General features: G+C 50.9%; 1 protein-coding gene across 8 annotated transcripts in view; it reads right to left on the bottom strand.

Annotated features, from left to right (window-relative positions):
• Nucleotides 1–18,928, bottom strand: part of SCAP (SREBF chaperone) — a 54,106-nt gene that overhangs the window by 29,740 nt on the left and 5,438 nt on the right. For 6 of the 8 annotated variants that reach the window (XM_085226815.1, XM_085226813.1, XM_085226819.1 and 3 more), the window contains one exon: nucleotides 9,076–9,289. In XM_085226815.1, the coding sequence (XP_085082941.1) occupies nucleotides 9,076–9,197 (122 nt within the window). In that variant the 5' untranslated portion in view covers nucleotides 9,198–9,289. Of the gene's footprint in view, nucleotides 1–9,075; nucleotides 9,290–9,361; nucleotides 9,449–18,928 lie in introns of all 8 variants that reach the window. The other 2 variants (XM_085226817.1, XM_085226814.1) reach the window with 1 other exon arrangement.

Here is an 18,928-nt window from a genome sequence, read left to right as displayed (position 1 = left end):
TCCTTTGCCACTGCAACCCTCAGATCACTACAGCACAATAAATACCCAAAACTATTTGAAAGTTGAAATATTGAGGTTTCAGAGAGTTATTACCTTTAGTTTCTCCACCATTCTGATAAAAACCAGAATTTAGCTCTGGAGAGTCTCTGAAGTCATTAAAACCATCTGAGAATGGAACTGATGGAAAAAGCAAGCCTGCTGCTCGCCAGGTATTGTCCAAGCACTGCAGTGGTGCACAAAGCAGAGCTCAGAGCTTCCGGGGCTTTCTGACTCTGTGCTCCTGCCCTTTTGTGGGAGATGCGCGTCAACCTATCAGGCCTCAAACTCCTGGCACATCTTTCAGTATAGCCAAGCTTTTCTGGCAGTGCTGTCAGCATAAGCATAAAGGCCTTGGAATTGTTTCCACGCAGTACTCTGCTGGCTCTGTTAGGGATTAGCTTGCATCATCAAAGGCCGTGGAGCGGATAAGCAGCAGCTAAAGATAAGGCTTCAGACTGAACAACAAAAGCTGAAAAAGAGTAATGGAATCAAAAGCAAAGCTTGTCAGATTTGCTATTTTATTAGTCTGACAAAAACACAGCATCTAATTATTATCATTCCATTGTGCAATGGAAAAGAAGAGGAAAAAATGAAATAAAATGATGTGATAATGCATCGGAGGTGAAAATGCCCAACAAAAGCCCCAATCTGGAGATGTCGCACAGCCTCTTTTCCTTTCCCAAGCAGCAATCAGTTTTGGCCCTTTTAAAAGACAGCTGCTTGTCACAGCTGAAAGCAAAGGCTGCAGAGATACACAGAGCAAGCACTGCGTGTCTGAGCCAGACTACGACAGATATCAATTAGAATGGAGAATATGAGATATACAAAGCTGAATGAGCTCAAGAGGTGACCGAGGAGACAGGTCCTGCTGATGCTGTCAGATAACAGAACCAAGTGGAGCCTGGTGGTGCAACTCAAGAGGAGCTCAGCACCCAGAAGGTGGTGAAAACTATTTTGTATAAAGATGAAAACAATTAAAACGGGCACAGTGAGCTCCTGGGAGGATGCCTGACCTGGGGAAGAACCCTCCTGTGGATTCTCCATCACTGGAGATGCTCGGAAGCCAAGCAGACAGGCTCCAAGCCTGACCCCAAGCTCAGCCCCGCTGCAAGGGCAGGACCCACATGGATCAGAGATGTGAGGGCTCTGCTGCAGCCTCCTGCTGAAACCAAGCCCAGCAAGAGCATTTTGCTCAGGGCCATGCCATCAGGCTGCACATATCTCCAAGGACAGAGGTCCCACAGCATCTCTGGGCACCTATTCTGATAACTGATCGCTCCCTTAATTAACAGATCTTCCCTTAAACCTATCCCACGTGTCTCTTACCCACTGCTGTGGGCACTGAGATCACCCTGCATCTACTTGGAATGAAGCTCTGTGGTTCCTCAGCCCCCTCCCCACCTCGATGCCCTCCTCGCTGAGAGCTCTGTTTGATCCATCCCAGCACAGCAATGTTTCTGAGCCCCAGCCCAGCTGCAGGACAGCAGCTGTGGTTTCACAAGGCCAAACAAGGGGAGAACTGCCCCGTAGCCCAGCTGGATGCACTCCTGCTAGCACAGCCCAGGATGCAGTTGGCTGCTCAGCTGCAGGGCCACACTGCCCAACTCATCCTAGGCTGCAAAGCTGCTTTCCAGCCCACCAGCTCCCAGTCTGCACACCTCCAAGGGCTTATTCTGTCCAATGCAGAACTTTGCATTTGCTCTTTTGTCTTCACTGAGCTTTCCAAGGTTCGCCTCAATCTTCTCAACCTGTCGACGTGTCTCTGAACAGCAGACACCACACGGATGGCTCTCCCCAACCTGCCACGCTCACAACGTGGGTAGGAGCTCACTGTGCTCACTGACAGAATGGCAGTGTGGCTGAGCTGGGGGCACCTCAGGGTCCTTCTGGTCCCCCCCAAGCCCAGCATGGACCCCCAGGATGCCCAGCCCCATGGTGAGGGGTGGGAGATCCCCAAGGGATCCACGGCTGCTGTCCCTGTGCAGGGCTGTGCAGCACACAGCCAAAGGATGCCTCCAGAAGCACTGAGCAAAGGTCCCTCACCCAGGTCCTTAACAGCAACATTACACCTTGGGGACTGGGGAGCACTTGTAAGAACTGCTGGCAGAGTTGTGAAAGCAGCAACAAGACAGGAGAACAGCTGGGAAATGGCTTAAGGACCCAAATTTCCACAGCAGTCTGCAAAACAACGAGCTGGTGATCAACACTGAGGTCTCGCCAGCAGTGAGCACATCACAGCAAGCAGTTCTGGATTCTGCCATGCCCCTTCTGTGCTGAGGCCATGAAGTGGCATCAAAGCAAATGCAACTCTGCACAGATTGCTTGGCTGCAGCTTGTATGGAGGTTTGGTGGGAATCCAGTGGTTGGTTTATTTTTCTGCTGCAAAAGTTGTTTTATGAAATCCGTACAGGGGAAGAAGCCAACCACTCCCATCCTGAAGTGCAAGCCACCTCCCAGAACGCTGGGCATGGCAACTCACGGCTCCTGAAAGGCTATTTTTAAATGAACAAAGGTGAATTTCTTCTTGTTTTGTTGTTTTTCTCATGTTAGGACTCTCCTATTCGTCCACAGAAGTCAGAAGTACACAGAAACGCAACGCAGGAAAGAGCAAATGGTGTTTTGTTGGCAGAATCACGGGCAACAAAACGAGGGGACGAGCAAAGGGGGAATTTTTATACGAAAAAGAAGAACCAGCTCTGGAGCCACCCATGCACTGCTAAGGAGCACATCCTCCAGCAGCTGCCAGGGCAGCCAACACAACCCCAGCTCCCATATGCCTCCACCCCCTTCAGGCCTGAGCTCAGTGCAATGTGAATCGAGCTCAGCTCTTCCCTGCAACTCAGTTGCTTAATTTAAGTCTATGGACCAGGATTGGTGCTGTAAGAAGAGATCCACGTGCTCCTTCCAGTGCATGTTTTTAACCCATCCCTATAGCAGGGAAGGAAGGGGAAAGCAGCATCTAACACAGCAGGTCACTCAGGCTGCCCCTTTCTCACGTGAAGCAGATTTTCTCTGTCCCCTCCACAGCTCTGTGCAGGTCACACCGACGGGTTCATCCGTGTGCACCCAGGCTGCCCAGACAAGCAGAGCCACAGTGCCAAGTGACACATAATCCTCCTCATCTCCCATTAGGTCAGCGAGTCCTGGTTCTAACGCCCATCACCGTTAAAGGAGCACAGAGCACTTCAGCCAGGACTGCCTGCCTTGTGCTTACAGCCAGCATTGCAGCACAGGCACCAACTGAGCAGCACAGGGCACAGCTCTGCTCTAACAGCTGCCACAACACAGGCTAGGCAGCCTACGTTGCTCACGCTGCTGTTTTGCAGCAGGGCTCAGGAACAAGACTCACACTTGGGTAAGCGTGCACCAAAAGTTTCCTCCTCCTGAGCCAGATGCAGCATAAATGGATGTCCCCAACAAGGGAAGGGGTGCAGGGGGGGCATATATTTATTAACACCACAATAACAGACAGACTGTGCAGTCTGCTTCCTTGCAGATACTCAAGATGTGTCTGGATGCCAACCTGTGCAACCTGCTTTGGCAGGGTTGGACTCGATGATCTCCAGAAGGCCATTCCAACCCCTGTGATTCTGTGAATATTTGAGCATTTGTTTATGTAGAGTTTTGATGTCTGATGACAGAACACACAGGATCCAGCATACATTTACTGCACACTGTTTCAGTAAGATGTTAAGAAATGAGTTCTTCAGTGTATTTAGCCTTAGATGCTGACATGATGAGTGGATCTCATCAGTGACACCTGAGACCAACAGCAGGCAAAAAGTGGAAAAATAACACGATGCCACCAAGAAATCCACCAGGCCTACTATTTCAGATATCAACGGCAGCAAAAAACAATAAAATCAAATTAAAAGCTGCTCCTGAGGTGTCAGAAGCATCCCACAGCCACTGAACACAACAAGGACAGCAGGGAGCATCCTCTGCACTTCTTACCCCCAATGAGAAGGGCCAGCAAGTTCCAGGAAGGCGATTTCCAGCCTTCAGGTTCACTCCTCTCACACTTCCCTGTGCTAAAGATTTGTTTGACCACCATGGAAAGAGGTGAACACCCAAACAGAGAGCACAGAGCAAGGAGGGGAGGAAAGGGAGATCTAAAATGGGTCACAGGCAAGTTCAAAGAAAACAAAATAGGATTGGTTTTGAGGAGGGTTTCACATAAGTGCACCCCAATCCTCTGCAAATGCAAAAGAAAAACAGATTGTCTGTGAGTCAGTATGGCTGAATTCAAGCACGAGCACTTGCTAGTTGCCAAGCACAAGGTAGGTTCAGGCAAAAATGTTCATCCAGCTACTTTACATATTTTCAAGACAGCTTAAAGGGCCAAGAGGGAGAGGTGCCAGGGCAGCCCGAGGCAGCTGGCAGCACCACAGAACTGCAAGCCCTACCATTGCATATTCCTCCTTCACAGCATCAAAGCAGAGATCACCACCACCCCCAAACAGCCTTCTGCTGGAGAACACGAAGGAAAGCAGAGCTGCCAGCTCTTAGATAACAGAGGGTGGTGATCCACTGCCTTAAAATAGCTGCCACCTCCATTTTGCTCACTGCAGAACGAGCTTTTAAACTGTTTCAGGCCTAACCCAGCTATTGGGAGGACAGAAAAATCTGAAAACCCACTGCTAATAAGAGAAATTTTGGAAAAAGGGCTCTGCCAATAGGCAGAGGAAGCCAGACCTTTGGCAGCAACAGTTCCCTGTTTAGCATTACTAAGTGCATAACCAATAGCTGTTTCTGATCAAACGATGTTTGCTTTGCATCGTCTCCCACTGCCAGGGCCCTCAAAAATCTGAGCAGCACAAGTGAAGATTGTCCCTGTCCTGCCCCCAGTCTTCTCTCTCCTGAGAAGCAAGGAGAGGTGCTGTTACACAGAGCTTTCGGCAGGCACTCCCAAGGGAGGCTGTCTTCTCTGCTGTTTGGAGCACGAAGAAGCTGTCAGCAACTCAGCTCCTCTGGTTGTCACACAGGACAGTGCAAGCCTCTCAGCAAAACGTCTTGAAAAAAGTGCATCTCCAGATGGCTTTTGGGATATCCAAAGAGGAGACTCCACCACCTACCTGGGCAACCTGTGCCTGGGCTCCATAACCCACACAGTAAAGAAGTGCCTCTTGATGGGCTCCTGAGCTCCAGTTTGAGCCCAGTGCCTTGTCCTGGCCTCAGCATCACTGAGCAGAGCCCAGCTCCGTCCCCTTGCAGCTCCTGCAGGGATTTGCAGCCATGGTGGATCCCCTGAGCCTCCCCCTGCTCCGTGCTGAGCAGCCCAGCCTTCAGCCTCTCCTCCCAGCACAGCTGCCCCAGGCCCTGCTGTACCTTCCCTACACAGGATCACAGAACAGTTGAAGTTAGAAGAGACCTCTGGAGATCACCTAGCCCAACCTTGGGAAGAGCCTGGCCCCATCCTCCTCCTCCCCCCTTCAGTCCCCCCCTCAAGTCTTCTCCAGGCTCTCTGTCATCTCAGCAGCCCTTCACTGCACTCACTCCAGTACGCCCAGGTCTCTCTTGTACTGGGGACCCACAAGTGAACCCAGTGCTCCAAGCGAGGCCTCCTCAGTGCTGATCAGAAGGAGAGGACCCCCTCCCTCACCCTGCTGCCAACGTTTGTCCCGGTGCAGCCCAGGATGCCATTGGCCTTCTGGCCCACAAAGACGCCCTGCTGGCTCATGGTCCCCTCACATCCACCAGGCCCTTCTCCGAAAGCTGGTCAGCCCCCAGCCTGTACTGGGGCATGGGGTTATTCCTCCTTGCCTGCAGGGCCCTGCACTCCATTTTGTTGATTCCTCTCTACCCATCTCTGCGGCTTGTTGAGATCCTTAGAAATGGCAGCACAGCACTCAGGGCCATCAGCCACCCTTCCCAGTTTTCTGTCAGCAGCAGACTTGCCGGGGAGGCTCTCCATTCACCTCCATTCCTTCATCCAGATCACTGATGAAGATGTTAAATGAGAGTGGACCCAGGGCTGCCAGTTCTCACCTCACTGTCCTCATCTAGTCCACGCCTCTTGAGTTCGCCTATGAGGATATCATGGGATACTGTTTCAAAAGCCTTGAAGGCCAGGGAGACAACATCTGCCCTCATCTCTCCAGCCAGCTGCACTAAGTCAGGCTCTCTCCCACAGTTCTTGTCTCTCTTGTGCTGAGAAGCCCAGAACTGGACTCAATACTCCAGCACTGGCCTCATCAGAATACAGTCAAACAATCCCTGACGCACTCGATAGGGGCTGTGCTACCTGATCCTTGAGACCTGATCCCAACGGGAGGAACACCAGTGTGGTAACTGTTGTCACAGCAGTAAGAACCAGAACTGACGCTGGATAAAGTTCAAGGAAGAGAACTGCAGAGCTCTGCCCTGGGGAGGAACAGCTCCAACTGACCTCGTTTCCTCTGCAGCACAACTTCACAAGCTTTCCTTGAATCACAGAATGGCCTGGGTTGCAAAGGACCTCAATGCTCATCCAGTCCCAACCCCCTGCTGTGTGCAGGTCACCAACCAGCAGCCCAGGCTGCCCAGAGCCACATCCAGCCTGGCCTTGGATGCCTGCAAGGACGCTGGGTGCATACAGGTATAGAAGATAAGAAGACTCATTTCTCTCTTTCAAGATCTCAAGTTGCATCCTTTCTTACTTCAGTCATACGATGCATTTTAAGTATGATTGTGTCTATATAACCATGTTTGAGACTGAAGAACGCGTTATGTCCTTCTGTTCCTTCTGTTTTCCTTTTCCACCTTATTTCTTCAGGGACAGGGACAAACCAAAGATGTCATAGCTCCTTCCTTGCTGATGAACACTGGAGCACTCCAGCTGCATGCCATCTTTGACTTGGATACAAATCCACTGTGAACAGTGCTGAGGGCCTCTTAACAGCTTCTACCTTGATGCTGGGCCTTGATTTGCTCTGCCAGTTTCCTTCTCCAGATTTGAGCACATTTTTTTTTTTTTTTAAAGTGAGGTGGATGAATCAGTGTGATTTCTTCTAAGAAAACGGGACGCCTCTGCAATAAGTTGGTGCCAAGGGCTGTTACTCAAAGCCCTGCAGTACGACTGCAGAACAAAATGAAGATGCGACACTCGCAGCCATCAGCAAGTTCCTCACCTCACCCAACAGAAAGCTTCCCCAGGAAGCAAACACCAACTCCTGTAAACAACAGCATGCAACGGCTCCCAAAACAGTACTCACTCCACACTATGTGCTGAACAGGCCCAGCAGCTGCTCCTTTTGCATTTTGGAAGGCTGTTTGGATGGACAGAGTTTAAAACGCAGCAGTCAGCCTGATGATAAGTGGAGCAATGGAGTAACTGCACAGGGAATGAAATGCACAGCATATAGCACAGGTCCAAGACTCTGCTTCAGCCTTAAGTGATTTAGCATATTAGTTAAAAACACGTCTACGTGATTATTACAATGCTTTTGAAGTTTGCTGCCCTTCTCCACCTCCACTGAGGTGACTGGTGGCCACTTTTGTTCCTATTATTTTGTACCATTTTATACAATCAGGCATTCTGATTAAGTAATTATAGTCTTTAGTTTGGCACTCTGAAAAGCTAATGACCACCTCGCTCCAGGTTCTCACCCTCACAGTCCTTACCCATTTGCTAGGGAATGAGCTTTCCACAGCTACATTTGTGCTGGCCACAGAGCTAACAACTGCGTGCACCCACACACCACAAAGATCAGATTATTCCACATGGAACGAGCAAGGAGGAGCTGCTTCTTGTACTTGTATTTATGAGATGCTCCTTGTAGAAGAGCCCCTGACCTGGAGCTATGGCAAGGATACAAACCAATTCTAGCTCAAGTCAAGGAGACTGAAACAATACAGCAGATAACGTGACCTCACTGTATTGTAGGTGGATATAGACATAAGCTTTATTTCTTGTTTTAAATGCAGAAATGATGCGTAGATTGCAACTGCAAAGCTACCCAGTCCCAAGAAAGCAGGAGTTCCTTGCCCTCGAGTGACATGAGAGTACGTGTGCTGCCTTCAGCACCATTGCCTTTTTCAACTTGAAAATGCAGAAGATGACCTGTAAGGAAGGAAGCATGACAGGGAAGCACTCCAGATACTTTGATAAATCAACACAGCTCTTACACTGGAGAAAGCTAAAGGAGCTCCTGAAAACAATCCTGTTTATCAAACAGCATTGCATAGCTCCTTCCTAAACTTCATAGATCAGAAAATGCCCACGGACAATCCCTAAGAGCTGAGGCTGGTCAGCAAAGCTAAAGCAGCAAAAGTAAGGTCAGCCTCAGCCACAGAGGCACAGGGCCACGTGCAGGCAGCTTCTGCTTCCAGAAGGTTGGACATCAGGGGAAGTTGTTTGCTGTGAGAGTGGGGAGGTGCTGGAACAGCTGCCCAGAGAGGCTGTGGATCCCCGTCCATCCCTGGAGATGTTCAAGGCCAGGCTGGACAGGGCCCTGGGCAGCTATGAAATGTGGAGGTTGGTGGCCCTGCACGCAGCAGTGGGGTTGGGGCTTCATGATCCTTGGGGTTCCTTCCAGCCCAAGCCATTCTGTGATTCCAAGAAGGAGACTCCACAAGCAATCTGGAATACCTGCTCCAGTGGTTCAATACCTTCACAGCAAAAAGCATTTTATTACGTTTAAACAGAACCATTTGTGCTCCAGTATGTGCCCACTGCCTGAATCTGGCACCAGCACCAGTGAGCAGAGCCCAGCTCCGTCCCTTTGCAGCTCCTGCAGGGATTTCTGGCCGTGATGGATCCCCTGAGCCTCCCCTGCTCCAGGCTGGGCAGCCCCAGCCCTCTCAGCCTCTCCTCCCAGCACAGCTGCCCCAAACCCTACAGCACCTTGGTGGCCCTGTGCCGGATTCTCCTCAGTACGTCCAGATCCTGTGGGGTCCAGATCTGGACCCAGCACTTCAGGTGCAGCCTCACTTCTTATTTAGTTAGGAAATCAGATGAAGATGCTTCGTTCCCTCTCCTCTTTTATCCCACACAGAAAGATGAAACACGGCTATGAATGCTCCCCAGAGCAGCAGCCCAGGACAAGCAGGACTCACCAGCAAGCCAAAATGCAGAGGCCAGTGAAGAGGATGATGGGGATGGGGTAGGAAGCACACAGCAGCCCGTGGTTGTAGAAGGCCCGCGATATCCTCTCACGCAGCTTTTCAGTCAGGGTCATCCTCAACCTCTGTCACCTAGCTGCCATCCCCAGGCACATCAGGGAGCCAAGCGGATCCAGCATGTGCAGCACCTCCAAGGCACTGTGTCCTCCTACAAACAGAGAGGAAAAAAGGTCAAAAAGAAAACGAAAATAAACGTTACCATTAACATAAACTTAGTTACCTGCTTCAGAAACCTTTGCAGCTCCTCAGAAGAAAGGGAGAGTTTGTATGAGCCCGCAGGCAATTGGATCAAATTATTGGGCTTTGCCTAAAAGAAAAGGCAGAAAATCTAAGAGAATGACCACAGCTGCCATGAGCTGCAGCAGCAGAGCTAGGAACCAAGCCGGCTGAAAGGAAGGAAGGAAAGGAGGTTAGCAGTGAAAGAATTCAGCAGCACTCTGAGGAGGTGCCAAAATGCCACTGAGAAAAGGAGGACTGAGGCTATGGCTGTGACAGCACTCCCAGGGAAGGGCTCCTGGACTCCCAGCACCTCCAGCACCACGGCTCCGACACACAACCCAAGGGATTAGCACAGCTTTTACAGCTCAGACAATCTAAAGAAAGTTATTTTTGGTTGGGGGAAGATCAAGGAGGGAGGAGGGGAAAGCTTAGGTAGCCACGGTGCACGAGGCTGAGCCAGAGAACACTGCACAACAAGGCAAACCAGTGCAGATGCCTCTTGTCAGAGTGTATTTTGACCATCTCTACCAAGTGCAACCCAAACTGCCACGTCAGAACTGGTCAGCGAGCTATTTCATTCACCAACAACATCAAAAGCCCTAAAAAAAAGTGGCTTTCTAGAAAAGGTGAAGCAAACAACCCGTCCTCAAACTTTCCTTTGTCTCTAAAGGGGCTGAATGAAAGCGTGTGGCTCACAGCAGTGCACCCAGAAGGGAAGTCCTGAATGCAGGACACATTTTCCTGTAGTTCAAAGCTGTGAGTACCCAAGAGCTGTACTTTTATCTGAGAGGAAATGACGACATTTCCCAGCCTCTCGAGAGCAACAGGGCACCCAAAGCACGGGAGATAAGTCACTCCGACCACAGAAAGATGCTATTTGTGGTTGCTCCAGAGAGCTCAATGCAAGGCTTAAATACAGGCTTAAAGCTTCTGGTCAGCCAGCAGTTTGAACTCATCTCATCACCTTCAGTGGAAACAACACAAGAGGCTGGGGAGGTCCACAGGCAGGGAATCCACGTAGGGTTATTTATGCACTTTAAGGGGTTATTAGACACATTTGCCTGCTGAATATCCAGCAGTATCTGCACTGGAAACTCAGTCTGTGTTGATAGGAAATGACAAAAAAAGTCAACTGGACCCCAAACTTCATCTCACTGGGGATTCTTCTCATGGTGAGCGTGGCTGGAGCTACACGGCACCATGCTGGGGCTCCCACACAGAGCTGCCCCAGTTGCAGGGTAGGTTATCCACAAAGGTTTGGATGCTGTAACCTAAAAAGAAATGACTGAGCAAACGGGGCCCTGCAGTAGGGCTGGCTGTCTGGATTAGGCTGCCCATTTAATCCAGCTTGGGACCAACACATACCTGCAACAAAAACACCACGCGTGCACGGCTTCCTACCAGCGATTCTGGCTACTGACTGGAACAGCTTCTACCAAATGCAAACAGGAAAAGGTAGTATTCACTTGCCTCAGCTGCTGTGAAACATCAGCATTAACAAGAAAATTCAGGTGTTCCACATCCAATATTTGCTTACTAGTTGTTTGAGAGCCCAACATTTTGGAATCTCTTCAGCCTTGCACAACAGCAGTGCTCACAAGGATAAAAGTAGGAATCAGTCCTATTCAAGTAAAACCTGCTTAGGACAACTATTAAAATAGAATCTGTTCTGAGGACTTTCTATGCTGTTTTTTTTTCATGATTGCAAATCCAAGACAAGGTCTGAATAGCAGCAAACAGCAGCAGGACATCTCCTTAAGTTGTTTGGTGTGAGAGTGGGGAGGTGCTGGAACAGCTGCCCAGAGAGGCTGTGGATCCCCGTCCATCCCTGGAGGTGTTCAAGGCCAGGTTGGATGGGGCCCTGGGCAGCCTGGGCTGCTGTGAGATGGGGAGGTTGGTGGCCCTGCGTTGGGTGGGGGTTGGAGCTTCGTGATCCTTGAGGTCCCTTCCAACCCAGCCATTCTGTGATTCCTTAAGGCCTTGCCACACAGTACACTGTGCACCTCATCCCCTTCAGTTACAAGAGATGGGCACACAGGGAGACAAGAGTACAGGATACTGAAGTTGAATTTATTTGCTATTTATTTGCTCAGACAGCACTGGCACAGGTTGCCCAAGGAGGCTGTGGATGCCCCATCCCTGCAGGCATCCAAGGCCAGGCTGGATGTGGCTCTGGGCAGCCTGGGCTGCTGGTTGGCGACCTGCACACAGCAGGGGGTTGGAACTGGGTGAGCACTGTGGGCCTTTGCAACCCAGGCCATTCTGTGATTCTATGAAAGAAGGCTTACTAAGAACAGAGATGCATGAAAGTACCCTGGTTGCTCTGAGCTGTTGCCACCAGATCACCAACAGCTGTTCTGTAAGCACACAAAGGCAGGATGGGCATCCAGGAGATGAGATCCATCAATCCAGCATGGGCTTCCAAGCAGCTTCCATCCTCAGAGGCATCAGTTATAAACTTCAAAGTTGCACAAATAAGAGGAGACAGCAGGACTGATGCTGCTTGAGACAAAGGCAGCCAGAGCACCTCAGAAGCCTTCTGCCACACGAGGGAAAACAGACCTGATGTGGGGTGCAGTGAGACCCTGAGCCACAGAACAGCACCCAGTGAGGAGAGCCTCTCTTACCCCCCCCCGTGCCACCTCCTGCACACAGCAGCACCTGTACGTCCTACAGGGACACACACACACAGCTGCAGGTATTCCTGGGCTACAACCAGAGCACACAAAGCCAGACAGATGATCACTGATTGAAGCTCAGGCAGTAAATTCTATCTATGCTCCACCTGCAAAGGTCTCTCCCACCTCTCTCCCTGCAGTGCTGGAAGCTGTCACCCTTTGGTCCCTTAATGGAAGGAGCAGTGCCAGCTGCTGCTGGAGCACTCGCATCCCAGCCCAAAGCATTCTGGTCTCAGCAAAGGGAGAAGGGGAAGAAAGAGGGGAACACTCCACGGTTTCCACACTCCCCAGCAATTCTGAGCACTGATGTGTGAATTCTCCTGCAGTGAGAGGGCCAGGAACCAAACACTTCTGAGGACTTCAGAGATGGGAAAGCAAGAAACACGCCCCAGACACAAACCTCCTTCATAGAAACGCTACACAATCAGCTCTCACACAAGTTCCTATTCTCCATTTGCATTCCCATGAGAAGAATAACGTGCTTTGTGCTGCCAGAGGACATGGAGGTCACGGGGAACAGAAGGCTTCCTATGGGAAAAGCTCGACCGAAGCGCTCACCCTGCAGGCTGGGGCTGCCCCCATCACAGGGCACCCTGCACCTCCTCAGCCCAGGGTTCCTCTTTCCTCCTTACCCAGCAAGGAGAAACTCTGCAATAAGGTGAACTGCAGGCTACTTTCCCTCCATGCCACAGATATCAACCAAACCAGGCTGGATGTGGCTCTGGGCAGCCTGGGCTGCTGGTTGGCGACCTGCACACACCAGGTTGGGACTGGATGAGCACTGTGCTCCTTTGCAACCCAGGCCATCCTATGGCTGTATGAACAGCAATTCCCTGTATCCATTCTCTGTTAAATGTTTATTTCCACTGCCTTACTTACAGAGCACTGCAAACTGCATTAGGTAGCACCTTCCTGCTGGAGATGAAGGGATAGGATGCTCCATGTGAAGAACCACAAAACAAGAGGTATGCTACAGAAATAACTGTAAAAACTTCAGAAAACAGAACTGCAAAGCTTACTCCTCTGCCTGCACTCAAAGGAAGCACCTTGCCAACCACAAGAAAATGTTTCCCAATCTTTCCTTCCCAGCATCAGAGCTCTTGCCCAACCTAATGGTCACCAGCGATGCCCTGGCCTCCATTATTTACTGCACAGGAGGAAACAGCTGCTTTTGAAGTACAGAATCACAGAATGGTTGGGTTGGAAGGACCTCAAGGATCACGAAGCTCCAACCCCCCACCAATGCAGGGCCACCAACCTCCACATCTCACAGCAGCCCAGGCTGCCCAGGGCCCCATCCAACCTGGCCTTGAACACCTCCAGGGATGGACGGGGATCCACAGCCTCTCTGGGCAGCTGTTCCAGCACCTCCCCACTCTCACACCAAACAACTTCCCCCTGACAGCCAACTGAAATCTGCCCTCCCTCACCTTCCAACCATTCCCCTGTCCTGCTGTTCTCTCCCCTTTCCAAGAGCTGACTCCCCTCCTGTTTAAGGCTCCCTTGAGGTCCTGCAGGCTGCACTGAGGTCACCCCGCAGCTTCTCTTCTCCAGGCTGAACAAGCCCAGCTCCCTCAGCCTGGCTTTGGAGGGAGGTGCTGCAGCCCTCTGAGCATCTTTGTATAGTTCTGACTTGGTTCATCAGACTGCAGGGTTTGGCTTTTCATGGTTTTGCTGTAGTCAAGAACTCTGCATCTTCTTTGATGGATACAGAAGCCACAGTTATAACAAGCTAAGAACTGCCAGGAGATTTGGGAAAGACAAGGAATGTGCAGAATTCCAACAAATGAGAGCCAGAAAGCCTTTCCCAAAAGACTTTTTCCAGTGCCTTCAACCTACCTGACCACACAATATCTAAGACTCCACCAAATGCAGAGCGGCAGTTCAGTTCATCCACTTGAGCAGGGAACTTGAAGCGTTCAGAACTAGCTGCCCAACACATTTATCACTGAATCTCTCCATCGTCGGATCAGCACCAGTTTGCTACAGCTCAGCCAACTAAAGCTTCTCCCAACACCAGCTTTGCTGCACAGCTCTGCAGCACCCACCAACCCAGCTCAGCCCAGCCACTGAGGCTTCACCACGCTTCTGTCTGCACCCAGCACAGGCAGAGCACACACAGCTGCACCGCAGTGTGATTCCTCCCAGGGCTCAGCAGGAATAATAATAAAGAAGAACAAAATGAGAGCTATCATCTGCTCAGATGGCACGAGGTCAGACTTCCTTCCCACGTGGCACCAGCCCAATGGGATCAGATCAAAGCATTACTGGAATTATCTCTGTATTCAGAGCTCCCAGCAAGCTAAGCACAGAGCAGCAGGCTTGGACAGTGAGTCTGCATTCACGTGAAAATCTCAATGGACAACTAAAGTTATGTCTTTCCAGGAATACGAGCCCAAAATAAAAACCCACTGCTTTGCAGAACAGCAAAGGAAATAAATGTAGACTGGAGGTCAGTAAGCTGCATAGGGACAGAAATGGATTTAAGAGAAGCTGAAGGATCACATTGAGAGCCTGATTCTTTTAATAGAGGGAACTAATTGGTCCCACAGGGAACAGTGTTGTTCAACATACAACTTACTGAAAAACAGGTGCAACACTGACACGGGTAACTGCTGCCTGTTCTTCATGGGGGCAGAAGGAACTTCCCACCAAGTGGCTGGGCAACAGAAGTGCAAATCAAGCTCAATCCCAGTGAAAGCTGTGTGATGCACACAGGGAAAATAACATCATGTGCAAAGGAAGGCACGTGCTGCATCCCAGGCTGGATGTGGCTCTGGGCAGCCTGGGCTGCTGGTTGGTGACCTGCATACAGCAGGGGGTTGGAACTGGATGAGCACTGTGGGCCTTTGCAACCCAGACCATTCTGTGATTATGATTCTAAACCACCTGCTGCCACTGATAGATCAGATCCTGGGGTCCTGCTGGCCAGCCCTCCTCCTCCTCCTCTCAAAGAGGAGGCACAGCAGAACTAGAAAGAGGTGCAGAAGAGTTGAACAGGAGATCAAAGATACAGAGCAGCTTCCATAAAACCAAACACAAACAATATGGGAAAGATGTTATCAGCCAATGGATACAACAGACCTCGCAGAGAGCAGCAGAGGACACTGAGGAGAAGGGCTGCCCCCCCAGCACAAGGACTACATGGCATCAAACAGAACTACAAAGCATCAGCTGGGAATGAACACCCAGCTCAGCTGTGAAATCTTTACCCGAGGACATCATCCACATCACATGGGTTAAAAAAACAAAAAAAACAAAACAGCATTCAGGGAAAAAAGGAAGAAAAAAAAGGGATATGAAACATGAGGGACAGCAGCCAGGCAATCCTCTGCCCGAGAAGCCCCTCCACACCTTCGCAGAGCCCTGTGCCTGCACTCTGTTCCTGCTCTGCCCCTGCACTGAACAGCACCCACACTCAGGAACAAGGAACTCTCTGAAAGGGGAGATAACAGCAGGACAGGGGAATGGTTGGAAGGTGAGGGAGGGCAGATTTCAGTTGGCTGTCAGGGGGAAGTTGTTTGGTGTGAGAGTGGGGAGGTGCTGGAACAGCTGCCCAGAGAGGCTGTGGATCCCCGTCCATCCCTGGAGGTGTTCAAGGCCAGGTTGGATGGGGCCCTGGGCAGCCTGGGCTGCTGTGAGATGTGGAGGTTGGTGGCCCTGCATTGGTGGGGAGTTGGAGCTTCGTGATCCTTGAGGTCCCTTCCAACCCAGCCATTCTGTGATTCTATGAAAGAAGCCAAGCAGACCTCTGAGCCTGACCCACAGCCATTCCTGTGCCATGCACCTCACATGGCTGCTTTTAGAATCATCTGCTGCTTTTTGTTACTGATGTGGCTGCTTTACAAGTGGAAAGGGAACTGTTTTCACCTATAAATATCAAGGACTGATGCAACACCCACTGCCATGACACAGCAGTGCTTCACCACTACACGTCAGTGTCCCAAACCCACTTCACCCCAGCCAAGTGCTCCTGCCCAGCAGAGGCTTCCACCACCTTCCTGACCCCAGATGGAGCAGCATTCACTCCAGGCTGCAGACAGGAACCAACAGACAGCCTTCCATCATTTTTAGGATATATCCTACAGGCATGCACTGACAGGGCATCAAACCTGTTACTTTGAGATTTCTGAAGTGCACAAATCAGCCGTTCCTATAGAAGTAACATGGGCTCCAAGTGGTGTTGTCACTTACTTATAGTTCCACTGCTGCAATGTGAAGTGGTTGTGCCTACATTTGTGTTTCCACCTCAGGAAGCCATCATCCTTCCCCAGCAGTCACTCCCAACCTTCAGACAGCCCAGCAGGGGGGCAGGAACACCTCGGCCAGCACAGACCCACACATCTGTCTCCTGCCAGAAAGCCATTTTCTAAACCTCTCTGCAAGATCAGCACTTTGCCCAGGCTTTTTGCTTACAACATGAAATACAGAATCACAGAATTGTAGGGGTTGGAAGGGACCTCTAGAGATCATCGAGACCAACCCCCTGCCAAAGCAGTTCCCTACACCAGGTCGCACAGGTAGGCGTCCAGGCGAGACTTGAATATCTCCAGAGAAGGAGACTCCACAACCTCCCTGGGCAGCCTGTTCCAGTGCTCCGTCACCTCACCGTGAAGAAGTTCTTACGCACATTCGTGCGAAACTTCCTGTGCTGCAGCTGATGTCCGTTTCCCCTCGTCCTGTCTCCACGTACCACTGAAAAGAGACTGGCCTCACCGCTATGGCCGCCACACCTCAGATATTTATAAACCTGGATCAGGTCCCCTCTCAGTCTTCTTTTCTCAAGGCTAAACAGACCCAGTTTACTTAGCCTTTCTTCATAGGGGAGATGCTCCAGGCCCTTCACCATCTTTGTGGCCCTCCGCTGGACTCTTTCCAAGAGATCCCTGTCTTTTTTGTACTGGGGAGCCCAGAACTGGACACAGTACTCCAGATGAGGCCTTACCAGGGCAGAGTAGAGGGGGAGGATCACCTCCCTCGACCTGCTGGACACGCTCTTCTTAATGCACCCCAGAATGCCATTGGCCTTTTTGGCCACGAGGGCACACTGCTGGCTCATGGCCAACCTGTCGTCCACCAGGACGCCCAGGTCCCTCTCTGCAGAGCTCCTCTCCAGCAGCTCATCCCCCAGCCTGTATTGGTGCATGCAATTATTCCTCCCTAGGTGTAAGACCCTACACTTGCTTTTGTTGAACCTCATCTGGTTTCTTACTGCCCAGCTCTCCAGCCTGTCCAGGTCTCGCTGAATGGCAGCACAGCCTTCAGGCGTGTCAGCCAATCCTCCCGACTTCGTATCATCAGCAAACTTGCTGAGGGTGGCCACTATCCCCTCATCAAGGTCATTGATGAAGATGTTGAACAAGACCGGACCCAGCACAGACCCCTGGGGGACACCACTGGTCACAGGTCTCCAGCCAGACTCTGCACCACCAACGACGACCCTCTGCGCTCTGCCACTCAGCCAGTTCTCAACCCACCTCACTTCCACTCATCTATCCCACACTTCCTCAGCTTTGTTATAAGGATGTTGTGGGAGACAGTATCAAATGCCTTTCTAAAATCAAGGTAGACTACATCTACTGCTTTTCCCCCATCCACGCAGCATGTGACAGCATCATAGAAGGCCACCAAGTTGGTCGAGCACGACCTCCCCTTGGTGAACCCATGCTGACTACTCCTGATAACCTCCTTTTCTCCGAGTTGTCTGGAGATGGTATCCAGCACAAGCTGTTCCATCACCTTTCCAGGGACGGAGGTGAGGCTGACAGGCCTATAATTACCCGGGTCTTCCTTCTTGCCCTTTTTGAAGACCGGAGTGACATTGGCTATCCTCCAGTCTTCAGGGACCTCCCCTGTTGTCCAGGACCTCTCAAAAATGATGGAGAGCGGTTCGGCAATGACCTCCGCCAGCTCCCTCAGCACACGTGGATGCACCCCATCAGGTCCCATGGACTTGTGGACCTTAGTACTGCCTAGGCGCTCACGCACGTCCTCTTTCCTGACTAAAGGGAAGTCTCCCATTCCCCAGACCCTCTCACTAACCTCCAGGGTGTGGGATTCCTGCGGGAGAGCCTTTTCACTGAAGACGGAAGTAAAGAAGGCATTCAGTATCTCTGCCTTCTCAGCATCCCCCGTTACCAGAACCCCCCCCTCACTTAGTAAGGGGCCCACATTCTCTCTAGTTTTCCTTTTGCTGTTAACATACTTGAAGAAGCCTTTTTTATTGTCCTTTATCACTTTAGCCAGATTCAATTCCAGACGGGCTTTAGCCTTCCTCGTTGCATCCCTGCAGGCCCTGACTACATTCCTATATTCTTCCCAAATGATCAGACCCTTTTTCCACATTTCATGGACCTTCTTTCCTTTGAGCTTGCGCATGAGCTCCTTGCTCATCCACAAAGGTCTCCTGCCACCTTTTCCCGATTTCTTGTTCACAGGGACGCACCGATCCTGAGCTTGGAAGAAGAGCTGTTTAAATGCTGACCAGCTCTCAGAGGCCCCCTTACCTTCTAACACCCGAGCCCACGGGATAGCTCCAAGTAGGGCCCGGAAGAGATCGAAGTTGGCTCTCCTGAAGTCCAGGGTAGCAATCCTACTTATTGCTTTGCTTCTTCCACTCAGGATCTTGAACTCCACCATCTCATGATCACTACAACCCAAACTGCCCCCTACCTTTACTTCCTTAACAAGTCCACCCTGTTGGTGAAAATAAGGTCCAGTAACACCCCTCCTTGCGTCGGTTCCTCCACCACCTGCATCAGAAAGTTGTCTTCAACGCACTGCAAGAACCGTCTGGACCGTGCGTGCCTGGCCATGTTGGTCATCCAGCAAATATCTGGATAATTGAAGTCCCCCATAAGCACCAGTGCCTGGGAACGTGACGCTACATC

This window comes from Meleagris gallopavo, chromosome 6 (genome assembly GCF_905368555.1).
Source record: "Meleagris gallopavo chromosome 6, MGAL_WU_HG_1.1, whole genome shotgun sequence".
Classification (NCBI taxonomy): Eukaryota; Metazoa; Chordata; class Aves; order Galliformes; family Phasianidae; genus Meleagris; species Meleagris gallopavo.
This window is presented reverse-complemented; position numbering and strand designations above follow the sequence as displayed.